The sequence below is a fragment of the Cherax quadricarinatus genome, chromosome 67 (genome assembly GCF_038502225.1).
Source record: "Cherax quadricarinatus isolate ZL_2023a chromosome 67, ASM3850222v1, whole genome shotgun sequence".
Taxonomy (NCBI): Eukaryota; Metazoa; Arthropoda; class Malacostraca; order Decapoda; family Parastacidae; genus Cherax; species Cherax quadricarinatus.
The window spans coordinates 6,318,477-6,343,476 of NC_091358.1; the positions used below are offsets into that span (position 1 = coordinate 6,318,477).

The following is a 25,000-nucleotide window of genomic DNA, read 5'->3' on the forward strand; positions in this document are numbered from 1 at the left end:
TATATATATATATATATATATATATATATATATATATATATATATATATATATATATATATATATATATTTGTGTGTGTGTGTGTGTGTTAACAATATGTGAGTGTATGTTGTATGCTCACGGCCTAAATCATACAACCTATACAATATACATTTCTTTCTACATACTAATTACACAGACACAAAGAAAATCTTGTTTTTAATAAACAATTACACCTTAATTAATCCTAAGAGATTATTTTTCTAACCAATTACCTTCACAAAAAAAAAAAAATATATGCTAGCCTTCTCTGATATTAAATAGTCCAGTAATGACGTAAATATTTATATACTTTCGAAATGTGATTTACATACCCTTTAAATAATGTAAATAGTGAGAAAGCCAGTATATTTTTTTTTACACTATTTACAGTTAGAAAATATATTAAATCTCTCACTGTTAATGGTGTCCTCAACCTCAGTAGAAAAATAGATGCTAATTACACTTTGCAATCATAATTGCTTGCCATTCTGATGGTGCTCTATCATTTAAGGATTATACTATAAGTGGAGCTGTTGGAGCTACTATAATTTGTAAATTATTGGTATAATTGGTACTGCTGGTAGTATCATCGGTACTGCAGGTACTGTAATTTGAAGTTCTTGGTGTAGTTCCACTGCTGGGGATACAGTGTATGCGCTCTACTGCTTAGTGACAGCAACAGTGAGGTTGATCAAGTCGTGGCTTGCATGCTGTTAGCTTGTTAGTGTTAGAAACTAATAATTTGACCCACTAACAAACGTACTGTTAGCTTGTTAGTGTTAGAAACTAACACTGACCCACTAACAAACGTACTGTTAGCTTGTTAGTGTTAGAAACTAACACTGACCCACTAACAAACGTACTGTTAGCTTGTTAGTGTTAGAAACTAACACTGACCCACTAACAAACGTACTGTTAGCTTGTTAGTGTTAGAAACTAACACTGACCCACTAACAAACGTACTGTTAGCTTGTTAGTGTTAGAAACTAACACTGACCCACTAACAAACGTACTGTTAGCTTGTTAGTGTTAGAAACTAACACTGACCCACTAACAAACATACTGTTAGCTTGTTAGTGCTAGAAACTAACACTCTGACTCACTAACAAACGTACTGTTAGCTTGTTAGTGCTAGAAACTAACACTCTGACTCACTAACAAACGTACTGTTAGCTTGTTAGTGCTAGAAACTAACACTCTGACTCACTAACAAACGTACTGTTAGCTTGTTAGTGCTAGAAACTAACACTGACCCACTAACAAACATACTGTTAGCTTGTTAGTGCTAGAAACTAACACTCTGACTCACTAACAAACGTACTGTTAGCTTGTTAGTGCTAGAAACTAACACTCTGACTCACTAACAAACGTACTGTTAGCTTGTTAGTGCTAGAAACTAACACTCTGACTCACTAACAAACGTACTGTTAGCTTGTTAGTGCTAGAAACTAACACTGACCCACTAACAAACATACTGTTAGCTTGCTAGTGCTAGAAACTAGCACTCTGACTCACTAACAAACGTACTGTTAGCTTGTTAGTGCTAGAAACTAACACTCTGACTCACAAACAAACGTACTGTTAGCTTGTTAGTGCTAGAAACTAACACTCTGACTCACTAGCAAACGTACTGTTAGCTTGTTAGTGCTAGAAACTAACACTCTGACTCACTAACAAACGTACTGTTAGTTTGTTAGTGTTAGAAACTAACACTCTGACTCACTAACAAACGTACTGTTAGCTTGTTAGTGCTAGAAACTAACACTCTGACTCACTAACAAACGTACTGTTAGCTTGTTAGTGCTAGAAACTAACACTCTGACTCACTAACAAATGTACTGTTAGCTTGTTAGTGCTAGAAACTAACACTCTGAGTCACTAACAAACGTACTGTTAGCTTGTTAGTGCTAGAAACTAACACTCTGACTCACTAACAAACGTACTGTTAGCTTGTTAGTGCTAGAAACTAACACTCTGACCCACTAACAAACATACTGTTAGCTTGTTAGTGCTAGAAACTAACACTCTGACTCACTAACAAACGTACTGTTAGTTTGTTAGTGTTAGAAACTAACACTCTGACTCACTAACAAACGTACTGTTAGCTTGTTAGTGCTAGAAACTAACACTCTGACTCACTAACAAACGTACTGTTAGCTTGTTAGTGCTAGAAACTAACACTCTGACTCACTAACAAACGTACTGTTAGCTTGTTAGTGCTAGAAACTAACACTCTGACTCACTAACAAACGTACTGTTAGCTTGTTAGTGCTAGAAACTAACACTGACCCACTAACAAACATACTGTTAGCTTGTTAGTGCTAGAAACTAACACTCTGACTCACTAACAAACGTACTGTTAGCTTGTTAGTGCTAGAAACTAACACTCTGACTCACTAACAAACGTACTGTTAGCTTGTTAGTGCTATAAACTAACACTCTGACTCACTAACAAACGTACTGTTAGCTTGTTAGTGCTAGAAACTAACACTCTGACTCACTAACAAACGTACTGTTAGCTTGTTAGTGCTAGAAACTAACACTCTGACCCACTAACAAACATACTGTTAGCTTGTTAGTGCTAGAAACTAACACTCTGACTCACTAACAAACGTACTGTTAGCTTGTTAGTGCTAGAAACTAACACTCTGACTCACTAACAAACGTACTGTTAGCTTGTTAGTGCTAGAAACTAACACTGACCCACTAACAAACATACTGTTAGCTTGCTAGTGCTAGAAACTAGCACTCTGACTCACTAACAAACGTACTGTTAGCTTGTTAGTGCTAGAAACTAACACTCTGACTCACAAACAAACGTACTGTTAGCTTGTTAGTGCTAGAAACTAACACTCTGACTCACTAACAAACGTACTGTTAGCTTGTTAGTGCTAGAAACTAACACTGACCCACTAACAAACATACTGTTAGCTTGCTAGTGCTGATAACTAGCACTCTGACTCACTAACAAACGTACTGTTAGCTTGTTAGTGCTAGAAACTAACACTCTGACTCACAAACAAACGTACTGTTAGCTTGTTAGTGCTAGAAACTAACACTCTGACTCACTAACAAACGTACTGTTAGCTTGTTAGTGCTAGAAACTAACACTCTGACTCACTAACAAACGTACTGTTAGCTTGTTAGTGCTAGAAACTAACACTGACCCACTAACAAACATACTGTTAGCTTGCTAGTGCTAGAAACTAGCACTCTGACTCACTAACAAACGTACTGTTAGCTTGTTAGTGCTAGAAACTAACACTCTGACTCACAAACAAACGTACTGTTAGCTTGTTAGTGCTAGAAACTAACACTCTGACTCACTAACAAACGTACTGTTAGCTTGTTAGTGCTAGAAACTAACACTGACCCACTAACAAACATACTGTTAGCTTGCTAGTGCTAGAAACTAGCACTCTGACTCACTAACAAACGTACTGTTAGCTTGTTAGTGCTAGAAACTAACACTCTGACTCACAAACAAACGTACTGTTAGCTTGTTAGTGCTAGAAACTAACACTCTGACTCACTAGCAAACGTACTGTTAGCTTGTTAGTGCTAGAAACTAACACTCTGACTCACTAACAAACGTACTGTTAGTTTGTTAGTGTTAGAAACTAACACTCTGACTCACTAACAAACGTACTGTTAGCTTGTTAGTGCTAGAAACTAACACTCTGACTCACTAACAAACGTACTGTTAGCTTGTTAGTGCTAGAAACTAACACTCTGACTCACTAACAAACGTACTGTTAGCTTGTTAGTGCTAGAAACTAACACTCTGAGTCACTAACAAACGTACTGTTAGCTTGTTAGTGCTAGAAACTAACACTCTGACTCACTAACAAACGTACTGTTAGCTTGTTAGTGCTAGAAACTAACACTCTGACCCACTAACAAACATACTGTTAGCTTGTTAGTGCTAGAAACTAACACTCTGACTCACTAACAAACGTACTGTTAGTTTGTTAGTGTTAGAAACTAACACTCTGACTCACTAACAAACGTACTGTTAGCTTGTTAGTGCTAGAAACTAGCACTCTGACTCACTAACAAACGTACTGTTAGCTTGTTAGTGCTAGAAACTAACACTCTGACTCACTAACAAACGTACTGTTAGCTTGTTAGTGCTAGAAACTAACACTCTGACTCACTAACAAACGTACTGTTAGTTTGTTAGTGTTAGAAACTAACACTCTGACTCACTAACAAACGTACTGTTAGCTTGTTAGTGCTAGAAACTAACACTCTGACTCACTAACAAACGTACTGTTAGCTTGTTAGTGCTAGAAACTAACACTCTGACTCACTAACAAACGTACTGTTAGCTTGTTAGTGCTAGAAACTAACACTCTGAGTCACTAACAAACGTACTGTTAGCTTGTTAGTGCTAGAAACTAACACTCTGACTCACTAACAAACTTACTGTTAGCTTGTTAGTGCTAGAAACTAACACTGACCCACTAACAAACATACTGTTAGCTTGTTAGTGCTAGAAACTAACACTCTGACTCACTAACAAACGTACTGTTAGCTTGTTAGTGCTAGAAACTAACACTCTGACTCACTAACAAACGTACTGTTAGCTTGTTAGTGCTAGAAACTAACACTCTGACTCACTAACAAACGTACTGTTAGCTTGTTAGTGCTAGAAACTAACACTGACCCACTAACAAACATACTGTTAGCTTGTTAGTGCTAGAAACTAACACTCTGACTCACTAACAAACGTACTGTTAGCTTGTTAGTGCTAGAAACTAACACTCTGACTCACTAACAAACGTACTGTTAGCTTGTTAGTGCTAGAAACTAACACTCTGACTCACTAACAAACGTACTGTTAGCTTGTTAGTGCTAGAAACTAACACTCTGACTCACTAACAAACGTACTGTTAGCTTGTTAGTGCTAGAAACTAACACTCTGACCCACTAACAAACATACTGTTAGCTTGTTAGTGCTAGAAACTAACACTCTGACTCACTAACAAACGTACTGTTAGCTTGTTAGTGCTAGAAACTAACACTCTGACTCACTAACAAACGTACTGTTAGCTTGTTAGTGCTAGAAACTAACACTCTGACTCACTAACAAACGTACTGTTAGCTTGTTAGTGCTAGAAACTAACACTCTGACTCACTAACAAACGTACTGTTAGCTTGTTAGTGCTAGAAACTAACACTCTGACTCACTAACAAACATACTGTTAGCTTGTTAGTGCTAGAAACTAACACTCTGACCCACTCACAAACATACTGTTAGCTTGTTAGTGTTAGAAACTAACACTGACCCACTAACAAACGTACTGTTAGCTTGTTAGTGCTAGAAACTAACACTCTGACCCACTAACAAACATACTGTTAGCTTGTTAGTGCTAGAAACTAACACTCTGACCCACTAACAAACATACTGTTAGCTTGTTAGTGTTAGAAACTAACACTCTGACCCACTAACAAACATACTGTTAGCTTGTTAGTGCTAGAAACTAACAATTTGACCCACTAACAAACTCTCGCAACAACAACGCCCAAAATACCTTTTTTCTTTATTCATTTATCCATATAAATAAAGTATTTTATCCCGTATTGTCCGATAACATCAAAGAAATGTCTATGAACAATTTATATAACACCAAAGCCGTCTATATAAACAATTTACATTGTTTCTGGTCTGGCCAGTAATGTGCACACAAAGTGGGATTATTGATGGGGAAGCGCTAAACCCGTGTGGGTGGGTGGGCTGGGGGGTCATGAGGTGATCAGGTTTGACCCGTGGGGAGGGTAGCTCGGGTTCCTTGGATCACGAGCCCTTCAGGAGGATCGAGACACCCCCCTTCTCCCCCCCCCCGGCCACTTAAAGACAACTTAAAAAAAACGTCCAATTGTGTCTGTGAGAATAATTAACTTAAACTTCATTAAGGAAATCAACCAAATGACACTACATAATTAACCAGCTGACAGTAATTAACCAGCTGACAGTAATTAACCAGCTGACAGTAATTAACCAGCTGACAGTAATTAAACAGCTGACCGTAATTAACCAGCTGACAGTAATTAAACAGCTGACAGTAATTAACCAGCTGACATTAATTAAACAGCTGACAATAATTAACCAGCTGACAGTAATTCAACAGCTGACAATAATTAACCAGCTGACAGTAATTAACCAGCTGACAGTAATTAATCAACCAGCTGACAGTAATTAATCAACCAGCTGACAGTAATTAATCAACCAGCTGACAGTAATTAATCAACCAGCTGACAGTAATTAACCAACCAGCTGACAGTAATTAATCAGCCAGCTGATAGTAATTAATAAACCAGATGACAGTAATTAATCAACCAGCTGACAGTCATTAATCAACCAGATGACAATAATTAACTAGCCAGCTGGCAGTAATTAACCAACCAGCTCGCAGCAATTAACCAACTAGCTGACAGTCATTAACCAACCAGCTGTCAGCAATTAACCAACCAGCTGTCAGCAATTAACCAACCAGCTGACAGCAATTAACCAACCAGCTGACAGCAATTAACCAACCAGCTGACAACAATTAACCAACCAGCTGTCAGCAATTAACCAACCAGCTGACAACAATTAACCAACCAGCTGTCAGCAATTAACCAACCAGCTGGCAGCAATTAACCAACCAGCTGGCATCAATTAACCAACCAGCTGACAGCAATTAACCAACCAGCTGACAATTAACCAACCAGCTGTCAGCAATTAACCAACCAGCTGTCAGCAATTAACTAACCAGCTGTCAGCAATTAATCAACCAGCTGGCAGCAATTAACCAACCAGCTGGCAGCAATTAACCAACCAGCTGTCAACAATTAACCAACCAGCTGTCAGCAATTAACCAACCAGCTGGCAGCAATTAACCAACCAGCTGGCATCAATTAACCAACCAGCTGGCATCAACTAACCAACCAGCTGGCAGCAATTAACCAACCAGCTGGCAGCAATTAACCAACCAGCTGGCAGCAATTAACCAACCAGCTGGCAGCAATTAACCAACCAGCTGGCAGCAATTAACCAACCAGCTGGCAGCAATTAACCAACCAGCTGGCAGCAATTAACCAACCAGCTGGCAGCAATTAACCAACCAGCTGGCAGCAATTAACCAACCAGCTGTCACTAATACAAACCAAGGACCTGAATACACCTGCGTGTTTCTGACACCAGATTTATCAATCACGCGAAATCAGTTGACGGTGTTTTCTTCGTCAGGAAAACAGGACAGGTGTTTCCTTTCGCGGGTGTTAGTTATATAAAGACCAGATAACTGGGTCTTTGTGGCCACAAGACCCAAAACTTTCTCTTCTGAGGATCACGTCATAAGACCTACTGGTCTACCCGGACTGGTTAAGTTGAACACTAGTATTGCACAAATGTCTAATTTATCAACTTGAAGGTTCTCTGAACCAAAAAGTTGTGATTTAGGCTTAAATAGCAACGCTCTTCTTACCGAATAAAGCAAGCGAAAAATTGTGTATTCAATAATTTCGCAAAAATCATTCTGAACCTAACGAAAAAAAATATATATTTCATTGTGTTTATTATTAAATTATCTTAAACTTATCTAAAATATATTTAGTTGAATTAGGCTAAATTAAATTACGCTTGTTATAATAAGGTTAGGTAAGTTTTCTAAGGTTCTTTTGGTAGAAAATTATTAATTTTTACATTAACATAAATGAAAAATATATATATTTAAACGTATAAGAGACTTAATTTTAAATGAGTTTTTGCTAACTGACCAGTTTTACATATTCGGCACGACATATATATATATATATATATATATATATATATATATATATATATATATATATATATATATATATATATATATATATATATATATATATATATATATATATATATATATATGTGATGTCACCGTGGTTGTTTAATATATTTATAGATGGGGTTGTAAGAGAAGTAAATGCGAGGGTCTTGGCAAGAGGCGTGGAGTTAAAAGATAAAGAATCACACACAAAGTGGGAGTTGTCACAGCTGCTCTTTGCCGATGACACTGTGCTCTTGGGAGATTCTGAAGAGAAGTTGCAGAGATTGGTGGATGAATTTGGTAGGGTGTGCAAAAGAAGAAAATTAAAGGTGAATACAGGAAAGAGTAAGGTTATGAGGATAACAAAAAGATTAGGTGATGAAAGATTGAATATCAGATTGGAGGGAGAGAGTATGGAGGAGGTGAACGTATTCAGATATTTGGGAGTGGACGTGTCAGCGGATGGGTCTATGAAAGATGAGGTGAATCATAGAATTGATGAGGGAAAAAGAGTGAGTGGTGCACTTAGGAGTCTGTGGAGACAAAGAACTTTGTCCTTGGAGGCAAAGAGGGGAATGTATGAGAGTATAGTTTTACCAACGCTCTTATATGGGTGTGAAGCGTGGGTGATGAATGTTGCAGCGAGGAGAAGGCTGGAGGCAGTGGAGATGTCATGTCTGAGGGCAATGTGTGGTGTGAATATAATGCAGAGAATTCGTAGTTTGGAAGTTAGGAGGAGGTGCGGGATTACCAAAACTGTTGTCCAGAGGGCTGAGGAAGGGTTGTTGAGGTGGTTCGGACATGTAGAGAGAATGGAGCGAAACAGAATGACTTCAAGAGTGTATCAGTCTGTAGTGGAAGGAAGGCGGGGTAGGGGTCGGCCTAGGAAGGGTTGGAGGGAGGGGGTAAAGGAGGTTTTGTGTGCGAGGGGCTTGGACTTCCAGCAGGCATGCGTGAGCGTGTTTGATAGGAGTGAATGGAGACAAATGGTTTTTAATACTTGACGTGCTGTTGGAGTGTGAGCAAAGTAACATTTATGAAGGGATTCAGGGAAACCGGCAGGCCGGACTTGAGTCCTGGAGATGGGAAGTACAGTGCCTGCACTCTGAAGGAGGGGTGTTAATGTTGCAGTTTAAAAACTGTAGTGTAAAGCACCCTTCTGGCAAGACAGTGATGGAGTGAATGATGGTGAAAGTTTTTCTTTTTCGGGCCACCCTGCCTTGGTGGGAATCGGCCGGTGTGATAATAAAAAAAAAAAAAAAAAATAATATATATATATATGACGTTAAGCTTAACAGACTTAAGACAGGTGCTGAAGTTACTGTTTTTATGGGAAATTAAGTATAAGTGATAAAGTTAGGTTACTACACTGCACTTTTGTAAGTAAAGTAATACTGCATATCATTACTTTAATAAGTAATATAACACTGTGGATCATTACTGCTTTAAGTAATGTAATACTGTTTATCATTACTTTTATAAGTAATGTAACACTGTTTATCATTACTTTTATAAGTAATGTAACACTGTTTATCATTACTTTTATAAGTAATGTAACACTGTTTATTATTACTTTTATAAGTAATGTAACACTGTTTATTATTACTTTTATAAGTAATGTAACACTGTTTATTATTACTTTTATAAGTAATGTAACACTGTTTATTATTACTTTTATAAGTAATGTAACACTGTTTATTATTACTTTTATAAGTAATGTAACACTGTTTATCATTACTTTTATAAGTAATTTAACACTGTTTATCATTACTTTTATAAGTAACATAGCATTATCATTACTTTTATAAGTAAATGTAATACTGTTTATCATTACTTTTATAAGTAATGTAACACTGTTTATCATTACTTTTATAGGTATATGTAATATTGTTATAATTACTTTTAAAGTAATATAACACTGTACGTATCATTACTTTCAACTACGAAATATTTATTACACCATTACAGCGAGGCCTAAAATGAAGAGTAGTGTACCTAGAGTACATTTGAGTACAAAATAAAGTTCCAGGAGCTGTAACCTCTCTCACAAAATACAAAATATTCATTGACATGTTTTGTATTCTCTGCATTTTTCAAAATTCTTCACCAATTACGGTTTACAGAATTTATATATATATATATATATATATATATATATATATATATATATATATATATATATATATATTATATATATATTATATATATATATATATTATGCAAAACAACCACTCTGAAAGAATAGAGAAATTCCAAGCGCTTTCGTGACTACTCACATTATCAAGGAACTATGAAAGTGAAGCATCCAAGGAAGCTATATAAGGGGTCGGCCAGCACCTCACTATCAGATCCCACAACGGTTAAACACGTGACGCGCGGCGAGCCAACTTGGACAGGTCCTTTGCAAAACTCACCCCCAAGCTATTTATTTGTCCAGTGTATTATTAAATTCTACCCAAATTCTATTAATTATGAATGGATCTAATTTATATAAACCAAAGGAAATATTCATATTACTGTCAAAACTGCTTTTTATGAAACAAGATTCAATTATATTCCTGTCGACCATGGACTTGCTTGATACTACTTTCTCAACTTTTTGAAAATCAATTGGATGGTTAAAATCTCTTACATGAATAAATAGAGCATTGGAATCTTGTCCAGTTCTAATGCTATATTTATGTTGTTTTAATCTTAGTTCGAGATTTTTACCAGTTTGACCGTAATAAACTTTATCGCAAATTTTACAAGAAATCTTGATAAATTAGACACATGTGCAACTCTTGGGTATCTTTATTGAGGAAACGTTTCGCCACACAGTGGCTTCATCAGTCCATACATAGGAGAAACTTGAAGAACAGGAGGAGAATGAGGTAATCAGTCCCTCAACCTTGAGTCGATGTGTTCAGTCCATCAATCTTGAGTAGAATACGGCAGATGAGCGGAGAAGCAGCTTATAAACCGTATGGCAGGAGAGGTGTAGCAGTCATAGGTAGTGTCACATTTGTTCAATGTGGAAGTAGGTTGTGCCCAAGAATTAGGCAAGCGAAGAATTCCTAAGTATTAAGATCCCAAGAAGTTGCAGTGTCTGACAGGTTTGTAGATGAATGGTTCAGAGAACCGACATGTTGATAAATTAGACACATGTGCAACTCTTGGGTATCTTTATTGAGGAAACGTTTCGCCACACAGTGGCTTCATCAGTCCATACATAGGAGAAACTTGAAGAACCTGTCAGACACTGCAACTTCTTGGGATCTTAATACTTAGGAATTCTTCGCTTGCCTAATTCTTGGGCACGACCTACTTCCACATTGAACAAATGTGACACTACCTATGACTGCTACACCTCTCCTGCCATACGGTTTATAAGCTGCTTCTCCGCTCATCTGCCGTATTCTACTCAAGATTGTTAGGTAAGACACATATGCAACAGTTAGGTATCTTTATTTCGAAACGTTTCGCCTACACAGTAGGCTTCTTCAGTCGAGTACAGAAAGGTTGATAGAAGCAGAAGATACTTGAAGACGATGTAATCAGTCCATCACCCTTAAAGTTTTGAGGTGGTCAGTCCCTCAGTCTGGAGAAGAGCATTGTTCCGTTGTCTGAAACAATGCTCTTCTCCAGACTGAGGGACTGACCACCTCAAAACTTTAAGGGTGATGGACTGATTACATCGTCTTCAAGTATCTTCTGCTTCTATCAACCTTTCTGTACTCGACTGAAGAAGCCTACTGTGTAGGCGAAACGTTTCGAAATAAAGATACCTAACTGTTGCATATGTGTCTTACCTAACAATCTGTCGGTATTTCATACCATTTTAATGTTCTACTCAAGATTGATGGACTGAACACATCGACTCAAGGTTGAGGGACTGATTACCTCATTCTCCTCCTGTTCTTCAAGTTTCTCCTATGTATGGACTGATGAAGCCACTGTGTGGCGAAACGTTTCCTCAATAAAGATACCCAAGAGTTGCACATGTGTCTAATTTATCAACACGTCGGTTCTCTGAACCATTCATCTACAAACAAGGAATCTTATAGACACATCCATCAGCATTTTGGGGGGAATTCTTAATCAAAAGTTTTTTTACTGTATCAAGATTTTTGAATACAACTTTAATTTTAAAAGTCTTAAGAAGAGAAGGCATATCAACCAAGTTTTCATGGTAAGGGAGAACCAACATATTTTTAGTTGAATAAGGCTGGTTGCCCTTTTTTGGATTATAAAAAGTGTTCCTAGCAACTTTAAAAGATTTATCAATTACATTTCTTGGGTATTTTAAATCATTACCTATTTCATAAATTTTGGATATTTCCTCATCTATGAACTCAGGACTACAAATTCGTAAAGCTCTCAAAAACATTGATGAGAAAACAGACAGTTTGACTCTATCTTGATGCGAAGAATAATAGTGGACATAGGAACAGTTATTTGTAGGTTTTCTGTAAATTTTAAATTTGAATTCATTATTACCCTTAATAATTAAAACATCTAGAAAAGGCAATGAGTTATTTTCTTCAAACTCAACAGTAAAGTTTATAGAATGGGCTAAGCTATTTAATTTTCCAAGAAAATGGTGTATATCTACATTTTTGGGCATAAGACACAAAATATCATCAACATATCTGAACCATTTAGCTCTATTAGGGAGGATTGTGTTAAGCAACCTTGTTTCAAAAAATTCCATGTATAGGTTACTAAATGGTTCAGATATGTTGATGATATTTTGTGTCTTATGCCCAAAAATGTAGATATACACCATTTTCTTGGAAAATTAAATAGCTTAGCCCATTCTATAAACTTTACTGTTGAGTTTGAAGAAAATAACTCATTGCCTTTTCTAGATGTTTTAATTATTAAGGGTAATAATGAATTCAAATTTAAAATTTACAGAAAACCTATAAATAACTGTTCCTATGTCCACTATTATTCCTCGCATCAAGATAGAGTCAAACTGTCTGTTTTTTCATCAATGTTTTTGAGAGCTTTACGAATTTGTAGTCCTGAGTTCATAGATGAGGAAATATCCAAAATTTATGAAATAGGTAATGATTTAAAATACCCAAGAAATGTAATTGATAAATCTTTTAAAGTTGCTAGGAACACTTTTTATAATCCAAAAAAGGGCAACCAGCCTTATTGAACTAAAAATATGTTGGTTCTCCCTTACCATGAAAACTTGGTTGATATGCCTTCTCTTCTTAAGACTTTTAAAATTAAAGTTGTATTCAAAAATCTTGATACAGTAAAAAAACTTTTGATTAAGAATTCCCCCCAAAATGCTGATGGATGTGTCTATAAGATTCCTTGTATAATTTGCGATAAAGTTTATTACGGTCAAACTGGTAAAAATCTCGAACTAACATTAAAACAACATAAATATAGCATTAGAACTGGACAAGATTCCAATGCTCTATTTATTCATGTAAGAGATTTTAACCATCCAATTGATTTTCAAAAAGTTGAGAAAGTAGTATCAAGCAAGTCCATGGTCGACAGGAATATAATTGAATCTTGTTTCATAAAAAGCAGTTTTGACAGTAATATGAATATTTCCTTTGGTTTATATAAATTAGATCCATTCATAATTAATAGAATTTGGGTAGAATTTAATAATACACTGGACAAATAAATAGCTTGGGGGTGAGTTTTGCAAAGGACCTGTCCAAGTTGGCTCGCCGCGCGTCACGTGTTTAACCGTTGTGGGATCTGATAGTGAGGTGCTGGCCGACCCCTTATATAGCTTCCTTGGATGCTTCACTTTCATAGTTCCTTGATAATGTGAGTAGTCACGAAAGCGCTTGGAATTTCTCTATTCTTTCAGAGTGGTTGTTTTGCATATTTTGAAATCACCTGTTTACTGTGATCTTATTGCATATATATATATTATATATATATGTATATATATATATATATATATATATATATATATATATATATATATATATATATATATATATATATATATATATATATATATATAAATCAATATATACATATATATATATATATATATATATATATATATATATATATATATATATATATATATATATATATATATATATATATATATATATAAATCAATATATACACATATATATATATATATGTATTGATTTAAAAAATAAAGTATATTATGTTTGTATGTGTTAGTACGCCTTAGCACACGTGTATGTGTGTGTGTGTTGTACGTGTGCTAAAATGTGCTATACGTCTTTCAGAGAGTAGTGCTGAGAGCACCTGGGTGTTGGGAAGGCGGAGTGTTAGTACTGATAGCTAACACAACGACGTTTCGAGCAAGGGAAACGTTGGTGAAGACATTGCTCGAAATGTGCCCGTGTCACTGAAGCACCGGAAAAACGTTCAAATCACGTAATCCCCCGGAAAAAAAACAAGACTTGCAGAACAAGCGAAACGTTCCCTTGTCAAAGCTGGTTTGTGGAGCCTGTGTCTCCTCTCCACCAGCACCGGAGTGTTTAAAGCATGTAGTAGCACCAGTAAGAGATGTTGAAGAGACCAAAGAGAAGTGGGAAGATTCCTCTGCAATACTCGTCAATCTGGCGAGCTTTCACCTTGTTACTCTGCTTTACAGCTCTGGCGAACTGGGCCGCCACCAGCACTCTCTCGTCCTGTGCTCCTGAGATGCTGCCCAGCTTCTGTACGGATGGAGATAACAACAGTGAGATGAGAATACTGGGAGATTAGATTATCTCAATATCCCCTGGTCCTCCTCCTCCTGCTCCTCCTCCTGCTCCTTCTCCTCCTGCTCCTGCTCCTCCTGTTCCTTCTCTTTTTCTGTTACTCGTTTCGTTAAACGAATAACAGAGAACAGAGATCATTAGTTTTAGAGACGACATCTCTGATGTCTCCAGCATCCCCCTGTCTGCCACACCCATTCCTCAGACCCATACACATTCTGTCTCATTCCACTTCGTAACCCCCATTGACAAACTTCTTCCCGTTCCAACTAACTCTTTCTAAGTCTAAAGCAAACTTAATGCACTCTCTCTCTCTTCCCGCATCCTTCCCTCCTTCGATCTGATGTCCAACCTTTCACAGGCAAGACTTTTCCCAACTCACTCTGCTGTTTCTTGTGGTCACTTTGTTTGGGCACACTCCCAAACTTCTTCAAGAAATTTAAACCTTCACGTGAAAGACTGTAAACAAAAAAAACTGCGTCATCAGCAAAATACAACTGTGACAGCACACACTTTGTATCAAATTGATCCTCTTTTAATCTCACACCTCTTCTCAATACCAGCATCCATATTTAATATTAATAATAATTATAATAAAAACAATAATAATAATAATAATAATAATAATAATAATAATAATAATAACAATAATAATAATACTATTACTACTACTACTACTAATAATAATAATTAATATTACTACTACAGTAGCTACTACTACTACTACTACTGCTACCAATAATAATAATAATAATAATCATAATAATAATAATGATACTAAAAAAGCAAAAGGTTCACCACCATTTGCTGCTCTCTTATCCACTTATATTTTTGTCTAAGTGTAGTTCACTTAAATACTTCATCTTGTCTGGGTACTTCTTAATGAAACACTTACACTTATACTCTGCCAGGTATACTCTATCAGGTATAATCTACCTGGTATATTCTGTCAGGTGTATTCTATCAGGTATACTGTATCAGGTATACTCAGTCAGGTATTCTCTGCCAGATATATTCTTAATGACCTTCTCTTCCTATATTTACTACCGTTTACTCTCATTTCCACTTTTTTCTAATTATTATCTGTGCCTATGATTATGATTTGTGCCTATGATTATTATCTGTATCCTTAATTATTATCTGTGCCTATGATTATTTTCTGTATCTCCAGTTATTATTTATATCTATGATTATTATTATTCTACAATTAGATTTGATTTGGCTATAATTCGTTATGTTAAGATGTTCTGGTGTGTGTGTGTGTGTGTGTGTGTGTGTGTGTGTGTGTGTGTGCGTGTGTGTGTGTGTGTGTGTGTGTGTGTGTGTGTGTGTGTGTGTACTCACCTAGTTGTACTCACCTAGTTGAGGTTGCGGGGGTCGAGTCCGAGCTCCTGGCCCCGCCTCTTCACTGATCGCTACTAGGTCACTCTCCCTGAGCCGTGAGCTTTGTCGTACCTCTGCTTAAAGCTATGTATGGATCCTGCCTCCACTACATCGCTTCCCAAACTATTCCACTTACTGACTACTCTGTGGCTGAAGAAATACTTCCTAACATCCCTGTGATTCATCTGTGTCTTTAGCTTCCAACTGTGTCCCCTTGTTACTGTGTCCAATCTCTGGAACATCCTGTTTTTGTCCACCTTGTCAATTCCTCTCAGTATTTTGTATGTCGTTATCATGTCCCCCCTATCTCTCCTGTCCTCCAGTGTCGTCAGGTTGATTTCCCTTAACCTCTCCTCGTAGGACATACCTCTTAGCTCTGGGACTAGTCTTGTTGCAAACCTTTGCACTTTCTCTAGTTTCTTTACGTGCTTGGCTAGGTGTGGGTTCCAAACTGGTGCCGCATACTCCAATATGGGCCTAACGTATACGGTGTACAGGGTCCTGAACGATTCCTTATTAAGATGTCGGAATGCTGTTCTGAGGTTTGCTAGGCGCCCATATGCTGCAGCAGTTATTTGGTTGATGTGCGCTTCAGGAGATGTGCCTGGTGTTATACTCACCCCAAGATCTTTTTCCTTGAGTGAGGTTTGTAGTCTCTGACCCCCTAGACTGTACTCCGTCTGCGGCCTTCTTTGCCCTTCCCCAATCTTCATGACTTTGCACTTGGTGGGATTGAACTCCAGGAGCCAATTGCTGGACCAGTTCTGCAGCCTGTCCAGATCCCTTTGTAGTTCTGCCTGGTCTTCGATCGAGTGTATTCTTCTCATCAACTTCACGTCATCTGCAAACAGGGACACCTCAGAGTCTATTCCTTCCGTCATGTCGTTCACAAATACCAGAAACAGCACTGGTCCTAGGACTGACCCCTGCGGGACCCCGCTGGTCACAGGTGCCCACTCTGACACCTCGCCACGTACCATGACTCGCTGCTGTCTTCCTGACAAGTATTCCCTGATCCATTGTAGTGCCTTCCCTGTTATCCCTGCTTGGTCCTCCAGTTTTTGCACCAATCTCTTGTGTGGAACTGTGTCAAACGCCTTCTTGCAGTCCAAGAAAATGCAATCCACCCACCCCTCTCTCTCTTGTCTTACTGCTGTCACCATGTCATAGAACTCCAGTAGGTTTGTGACACAGGATTTCCCGTCCCTGAAACCATGCTGGCTGCTGTTGATGAGATCATTCCTTTCTAGGTGTTCCACCACTCTTCTCCTGATAATCTTCTCCATGATTTTGCATACTATACATGTCAGTGACACTGGTCTGTAGTTTAATGCTTCATGTCTGTCTCCTTTTTTAAAGATTGGGACTACATTTGCTGTCTTCCATGCCTCAGGCAATCTCCCTGTTTCGATAGATGTATTGAATATTGTTGTTAGGGGTACACATAGCGCCTCTGCTCCCTCTCTCAATACCCATGGGGAGATGTTATCTGGCCCCATTGCCTTTGAGGTATCTAGCTCACTCAGAAGCCTCTTCACTTCTTCCTCGGTTGTGTGCACTGTGTCCAGCACTTGGTGGTGTGCCCCACCTCTCCGTCTTTCTGGAGTCCCTTCTGTCTCCTCTGTGAACACTTCTTTGAATCTCTTGTTGAGTTCTTCACATACTTCCCGGTCATTTCCTGTTGTCTCTCCTCCTTCCTTCCTTAGCCTGATTACCTGGTCCTTGACTGTTGTTTTCCTCCTGATGTGGCTGTACAACAGTTTCGGGTCAGATTTGGCTTTCGCTGCTATGTCATTTTCATATTGTCTTTGGGCCTCCCTTCTTATCTGTGCATATTCATTTCTGGCTCTACGACTGTTCTCCTTATTCTCCTGGGTCCTTTGCCTTCTATATTTCTTCCATTCCCTAGCACACTTGGTTTTTGCCTCCCTGCACCTTTGGGTAAACCATGGGCTCATCCTGGCTTTTTCATTACTCCTGTTACCCTTGGGTACAAACCTCTCCTCAGCCTCCTTGCATTTTATTGCTACATATTCCATCATCTCATTAACTGGTTTCCCTGCCAGTTCTCTGTCCCACTGAACCCCATTCAGGTAGTTCCTCATTCCTGTGTAGTCCCCTTTCTTGTAGTGTGTGTGTGTGTGTGTGTGTGTGCAAATAGATGAATTCACACACGGACACAAACACACACGAAGAGGCGGGTCCAAGAGCTGTGACCTGTTTGCAACCACAAACAGGTGAGGAAATAGGCGAGAACACATACACACACACACACACACACACACACATACACACACACACACACACACACACACACACACACACACACACACACACACTAGTAGCAATCAGCGAAGAGGCGGGGCCAGGAGCTATGACTCGACCCCTGCAACCACAAATAGGTGAGTACACACACACACAAGTTTTCTTATCACCTACGGTGTTAGAACTGCCGGGAAGGGCGGAGCAGGGGGAGGCGCCCCCTCCAGCGTCACCCACGCCCTTGGACTCCCCAGGACTGGGCATGGGCGTGGTCTTGCTAGGCTGGGTGAAGGAGGGCGTGTGGGAGAACCTCTCTGCTAGGCAGGTTCCGTTAGAACCTTCCCTGGGGCGCAGCTCTACCTGTGGCCTCCTCCTCCACAGGTAGTTTACCAAGGTGAACTCCAGCAGAGCGCAGAACACGAACGCTGTCCGGGCGAAACAGAGGGATGAAACGTGTTTATTGAACATTTTTGGCTGTCTGGGGAATGATTTGAGAATAAGAACTAAACGCTTTCAGTGCACAGTTTTGTTATGGAGAAGAAATTAACGCTTTTAGCGAGCGAATTTGATATTTAGGGGGGGGGACATGAACGCTCTCAGCGATGGACTGTGTTACCCAGGAGAAATAAACGCTCTCAGCGATCGACTGTGTTACCCAGGAGAAATAAACGCTTTCACTGAGCGAAATTGGTATCCAGGGAACACTCAGAAGGACTCAGGGAACGGGTTGGGATTCGAACCCATGCCGAGTGAGTCCTGAAACTCACAGGCCAGTGCGTTAACCACTGGGCCAGCTGGCTACAATATGATTCATCCAACTAGGTACATTACTACGCCCCATCTTATTAGAGCCAACTGGCCCGGTGGTTAGCACACTGGCCTGTTTTACAACTCATTCGCCATAGGTTCAAACCCAAAACCAGTTCCCTGATTTCTTTGTGTTATGACGATTTTCTAACGTTTGGAAGGATGAAAGGTTTTTTTTAAATAAAGAACGTTTAGAAAGACTAAACGCGTTTAGCGTTTTTTCTGTCCAATGAATATTAAGAAGAGTGAAACGTTTATAGTTCAAGCAGCTTCTCGAAGAAGGTTGAAACGTCTCGAAGAAGAATTAAATGTTTTTATGGGGAGAATTTTTGCCATCCAGAGAATTTATATATATATATATATACATATATATATATATATATATATATATATATATATATATATATATATATATATATATATATATATATATATATATATATATATATATATATATATATATATATATATATATATATATATATATATATATATATATATATATATATATATATATATATATATATATATATATATATATATATATATATATATATATATATATATATATATATATATATATATATATATATATATGTCGTGCCGAATAGGCAGAACTTGTGATCTTGGCTTAAATAGCAACGTTCATCTTGCCATATAGGACAAGAGAAAATTTGTGTATGCAATAATTTCGCCAAAATCATTCTGAACCTAACGAAAAAAATATATTTCACTGTGTTTGTTTAGTATTAAATTACTGTAAACAAATCTAAAATATATTTAGTTGGGTTAGGCTAAAATAAATTGTTCTTTTTATAATAAGGTTAGGTAAGTTTTCTAAGATTCTTTTGGTGCAAAATTAATTTTTTTTACATTAACATTAATGAAAAAATATATCTTTAAACATATAAGAGAAATTTTAGAAAGGACTTAATTTTAAATGAGTTCTTGCTAATTGACCAGTTTTACATATTCGGCACGACATATATATATATATATATATATATATATATATATATATATATATATATATATATATATATATATATATATATATATATATATATACATATATATGTATGTATGTATGTATGTATATAACGTTTTTTTCACGTCATTCTACCAGATGTTTCGCCCTTAAGCCCCAATATAACGTGAACGTTGAATTCTTACGATGTAATTACAGAAAAATATACAGGTATATGTGAGTTAGCTTACCTGTGCAGGCTCCCATCCAGACGTCGATGGCCTTCACGTAGGATACCTGAGGTAGGCCGGCCTGTATCCCTGCAGGAGAGACAGGACAGTGTATGTAATGGTTGAAGACTCGATACTCAGGCCGATAATCGTAAGCGAGCTATGCTAAGCTATGACCAGAATTTTTAAAGGTGAAGCCAGTGGAAGGCCTCAGTCAGATGACCTAAAAGCTCCAATGTCAGGTCATCATATAACTAAAACTCGCGTCAGGAAACACTTGTCCTGTTTCTTGACGAGCATTACCTAACCTAAAATAACCTAACCAAACCTAACCTAACCTAACCTAACCTAGCCTAACCTACCCTAACCTAACCTAACCTATCCTAACCTAACCTAACCTAACCTAACAACCCTGGCCTACCTGTCCTAAAGCTGTCCTGGCCTAACCTAGCACAACCTGGCCTAAGGCCTAACCTGGCCTAACTAACCTCAACCTAACCTAATCTAACCTGGCCTCAACTGGCCTAACTAACCTAACCTAACCTAACCTAACCTAATCTAGCCTAAGGCCTAACCTGGCCTAACCTCTCTAACTTCAACCTAATCTAAGCCTAAGCCTAACCTGGCCTAACCTAGCCTAGCAAGCCTGGCCTAATCTAACTAACTTCCTTCTTAACTAACCTAACCTAACCTAACTAACCTAGCCTAACCTCAACCTAACCTAACCTAATCTAACTAACCTAACAACCTGGCCTAACCTAAGCCTGGTAACCTAAGCTTAACCTAACCTAAGTCTAACCTGGCCTAACCTCAACAACTAACCTGTCTAATCTAACCAACAACTACTTACCTTCCTCCTGGCCTAACCTAACCTAACCTAACCTGTCTAATCTAACCTAGCCTAACTCCTAGCTAACCTAACCTAGCCTAACTACAACAACAACCTAACCTAATCTGCTCAACAACTACCTAGCCTGGCCTAAGCCTAACCTAACCTAACCTAATCTAACCTAACCTAACCTAACCTAGCCTAACCTAACCTAACCTAACCTAATCTAACCTAGCCTAACCTAACCTAACCTAACCTATCCTAATCTAACCTAACCTAACCTAACCTAACTAGTGTGTAAGGCTGATACTGACAGTGTGTGGGGGAGGAGGGAAGTTATACTCACGTACACACTCTTACACACATGTACATGCAGAGTTATACACACACACACACACACACACACACACACACACACACACACACACACACACACACACACACACACACACACAAGAAAAAAGAACTAACAATCATCAAATAAATAGAGTAAGTCACATCAAACTAAGTTAGTCACTACACAGGACTTACTTCTGGGAGTCCAAGTTTACATCCATTAGTCCGGGAGGGAAGAGGGGAGGGAGGGAGGGAAGGAGGGAGGGAGGGAGGGAGGGAGGGAGGGAGGGAGGGAAGGAGGGAAGGAGGGAGGGAGGGAAGTAGATAGGGCAGTAAAGGAAGGTCAGACAATGGTTGTTGTGTGTAAAATGTTATTCCCAGGATATTTGTGTAATGGTTCAGAGACACTGTACGTCCTCCTGTTCTGTTCTATGGTGTCCCTGTGGTGAATGTTAACAACCTTCAGGCACCGGTGTTTAGTGTATCGAATGTTGTGTCTCGAGACACCAGTGTTTAGTGTATTGAACGTTGTGTCTCGAGACACCAGTGTTTAGTGTGGTGAATGTTGTCTCGAGAAACCAGTGTTTAGTGTATTGAATGTTGTGTCTCGAGACACCAGTGTTTAGTGTGGTGAATGTTGTGTCTCGAGACACCAGTGTTTAGTGTGGTGAATGTTGTGTCTCGAGACACCAGTGTTTAGTGTATTGAATGTTGTGTCTCGAGACACCAGTGTTTAGTGTATTGAATGTTGTGTCTCGAGACACCAGTGTTTAGTGTGGTGAATGTTGTGTCTCGAGACACCAGTGTTTAGTGTAGTGAATGTTGTGTCTCGAGACACCAGTGTTTAATGTAGTGAATGTTGTGTTTCGAGACACCAGTGTTTAGTGTATTGAACGTTGTGTCTCGAGACACCAGTGTTTAGTGTAGTGAGTGTTGTGTCTCGAGACACCAGTGTTTAGTGTAGTGAATGTTGTGTCTCGAGACACCAGTGTTTAGTGTAGTGAATGTTGTGTCTCGAGACACCAGTGTTTAATGTAGTGAATGTTGTGTTTCGAGACACCAGTGTTTAGTGTATTGAACGTTGTGTCTCGAGACACCAGTGTTTAGTGTAGTGAGTGTTGTGTCTCGAGACACCAGTGTTTAGTGTAGTGAATGTTGTGTCTCGAGACACCAGTGCTTAGTGTTGTAAATGTTGTCTCGAGACACCAGTGTTTAGTGTAGTGAATGTTGTGTCTCGAGACACCAGTGCTTAGTGTGGTAAATGTTGTCTCGAGACACCAGTGTTTAGTGTAGTGAATGTTGTGTCTCGAGACACCAGTGCTTAGTGTGGTGAATGTTGTGTCTCCAAACACCAATGTTTAGTGTGGTGAATGTTGTCTCGAGACACCAGTGTTTAGTGTAGTGAACGTTGTGTCTCGAGACACCAGTGTTTAGTGTGGTGAATGTTGTGTCTCGATATACCAATATTTAGTGTGTTGAATGTTGTGTCTCGAGACACCAGTGTTTAGTGTAGTGAACGTTGTGTCTCGAGACACCAGTGTTTAGTGTGTTGAATGTTGTGTCTTGAGACACCAGTGTTTAGTGTGGTGAATGTTGTGTCTCGAGACACCAGTGTTTAGTGTGTTGAATGTTGTGTCTCGAGACACCAGTGTTTAGTGTGTTGAATGTTGTGTCTTGAGACACCAGTGTTTAGTGTGGTGAATGTTGTGTCTCGAGACACCAGTGTTTAGTGTGTTGAATGTTGTGTCTTGAGACACCAGTGTTTAGTGTGGTGAATGTTGTGTCTCGAGACACCAGTGTTTAGTGTGTTGAATGTTGTGTCTTGAGACACCAGTGTTTAGTGTGGTGAATGTTGTGTCTCGAGACACCAGTGTTTAGTGTGTTGAATGTTGTGTCTCGAGACACCAGTGTTTAGTGTGTTGAATGTTGTGTCTTGAGACACCAGTGTTTAGTGTGGTGAATGTTGTGTCTCGAGACACCAGTGTTTAGTGTGGTGAATGTTGTGTCTCGAGACACCAGTGTTTAGTGTGTTGAATGTTGTGTCTTGAGACACCAGTGTTTAGTGTGGTGAATGTTGTGTCTCGATATACCAATATTTAGTGTGTTGAATGTTGTGTCTCGAGACACCAGTGTTTAGTGTAGTGAACGTTGTGTCTCGAGACACCAGTGTTTAGTGTGGTGAATGTTGTCTCGAGACACCAGTGTTTAGTGTAGTGAACGTTGTGTCTCGAGACACCAGTGTTTAGTGTGGTGAATGTTGTGTCTCGAGACACCAGTGTTTAGTGTGGTGAATGTTGTGTCTCGAGACACCAGTGTTTAGCGTAGTGAATGTTGTGTCTCGAGACACCAGTGTTTAGTGTGGTGAATGTTGTCTCGAGACACCAGTGTTTAGTGTAGTGAACGTTGTGTCTCGAGACACCAGTGTTTAGTGTGGTGAATGTTGTGTCTCGAGACACCAGTGTTTAGTGTGGTGAATGTTGTGTCTCGAGACACCAGTGTTTAGTGTAGTGAATGTTGTGTCTCGAGACACCAGTGTTTAGTGTAGTGAATGTTGTGTCTCGAGACACCAGTGTTTAGTGTAGTGAACGTTGTGTCTCGAGACACCAGTGTTTAGTGTGGTGAATGTTGTGTCTCGAGACACCAGTGTTTAGTGTAGTGAACGTTGTGTCTCGAGACACCAGTGTTTAGTGTGGTGAATGTTGTGTCTCGAGACACCAGTGTTTAGTGTAGTGAACGTTGTGTCTCGAGACACCAGTGTTTAGTGTGGTGAATGTTGTGTCTCGAGACACCAGTGTTTAGTGTAGTGAATGTTGTGTCTCGAGACACCAGTGTTTAGTGTGGTGAATGTTGTGTCTCGAGACACCAGTGTTTAGTGTGGTGAGTGTTGTGTCTCGAGACACCAGTGTTTAGTGTGGTGAATGTTGTGTCTCGAGACACCAGTGTTTAGTGTGGTGAATGTTGTGTCTCGAGACACCAGTGTTTAGTGTAGTGAATGTTGTGTCTCGAGACACCAGTGTTTAGTGTAGTGAATGTGGTGATGTGTACCTGGCGTGTATGTTGTGAATATTGAGTACATCCTCCATTCTGCATGAGTACTGTATTTGTGCTCCTGAAGGCTAGATTCTACATCCCCTGTCCTCTCGCCTAATTAAAACCGAGCACAGAGTACGTAATGTACATTGTACACCCGTCTTTTCCCTGAGTACCGCCTGAAGACAGGCTTATAGCGTATTCTTTATCTTGTGGAATATGGCCCAGTGGTTAACGCAATGGCCTGTGGTGCTTTAGGGCTTACTTGCCATGAGTTCGATCCCCACCGCTTTGCCTGATTTGTTTGCAGTCGTATCAGAGGGATTTCATCAGTCATAATATAGCCATGAGAAGGAAGTTATGGCTACTGGGAGGGAACTCTGTGGTCCAGAAGACGTTAAGACTTTCTATTAATATCTTGAAGACCTGTAAGACACTTTAAGACTTTTCCTACTGTCTTGATGAATTATGTATACACATTAAGACTTTTCTTACTATCCTGAAGACCTGTAAGACACATTAAGACTTTTCTTACTGACCTGGCTACCTGTAAGACACATTAAGACTTTAGATACTAACCTGAGGACTTGTGTTAGACATATAGACTTTTCTTACTGACCTGACGACCTGTA

At 38.8% G+C, this 25,000-nt stretch overlaps 1 protein-coding gene across 1 annotated transcript in view; it reads right to left on the reverse strand.

The window, feature by feature from the left end:
- Positions 1-13,970: 13,970 nt before the first annotated feature.
- LOC128699699 (glycine receptor subunit alpha-4) overlaps positions 13,971-25,000 on the reverse strand; it is a 193,095-nt gene continuing 182,065 nt past the window's right edge. Inside the window, exons 8-10 of the mRNA XM_053792446.2 lie at positions 20,195-20,263; positions 18,347-18,594; positions 13,971-14,482 (exon numbers count right to left, since the gene is read on the reverse strand). Of these exons, the coding sequence (XP_053648421.1) occupies positions 14,303-14,482; positions 18,347-18,594; positions 20,195-20,263 (497 nt within the window). The 3' untranslated portion in view covers positions 13,971-14,302. The remainder of the gene's footprint in view (positions 14,483-18,346; positions 18,595-20,194; positions 20,264-25,000) is intronic.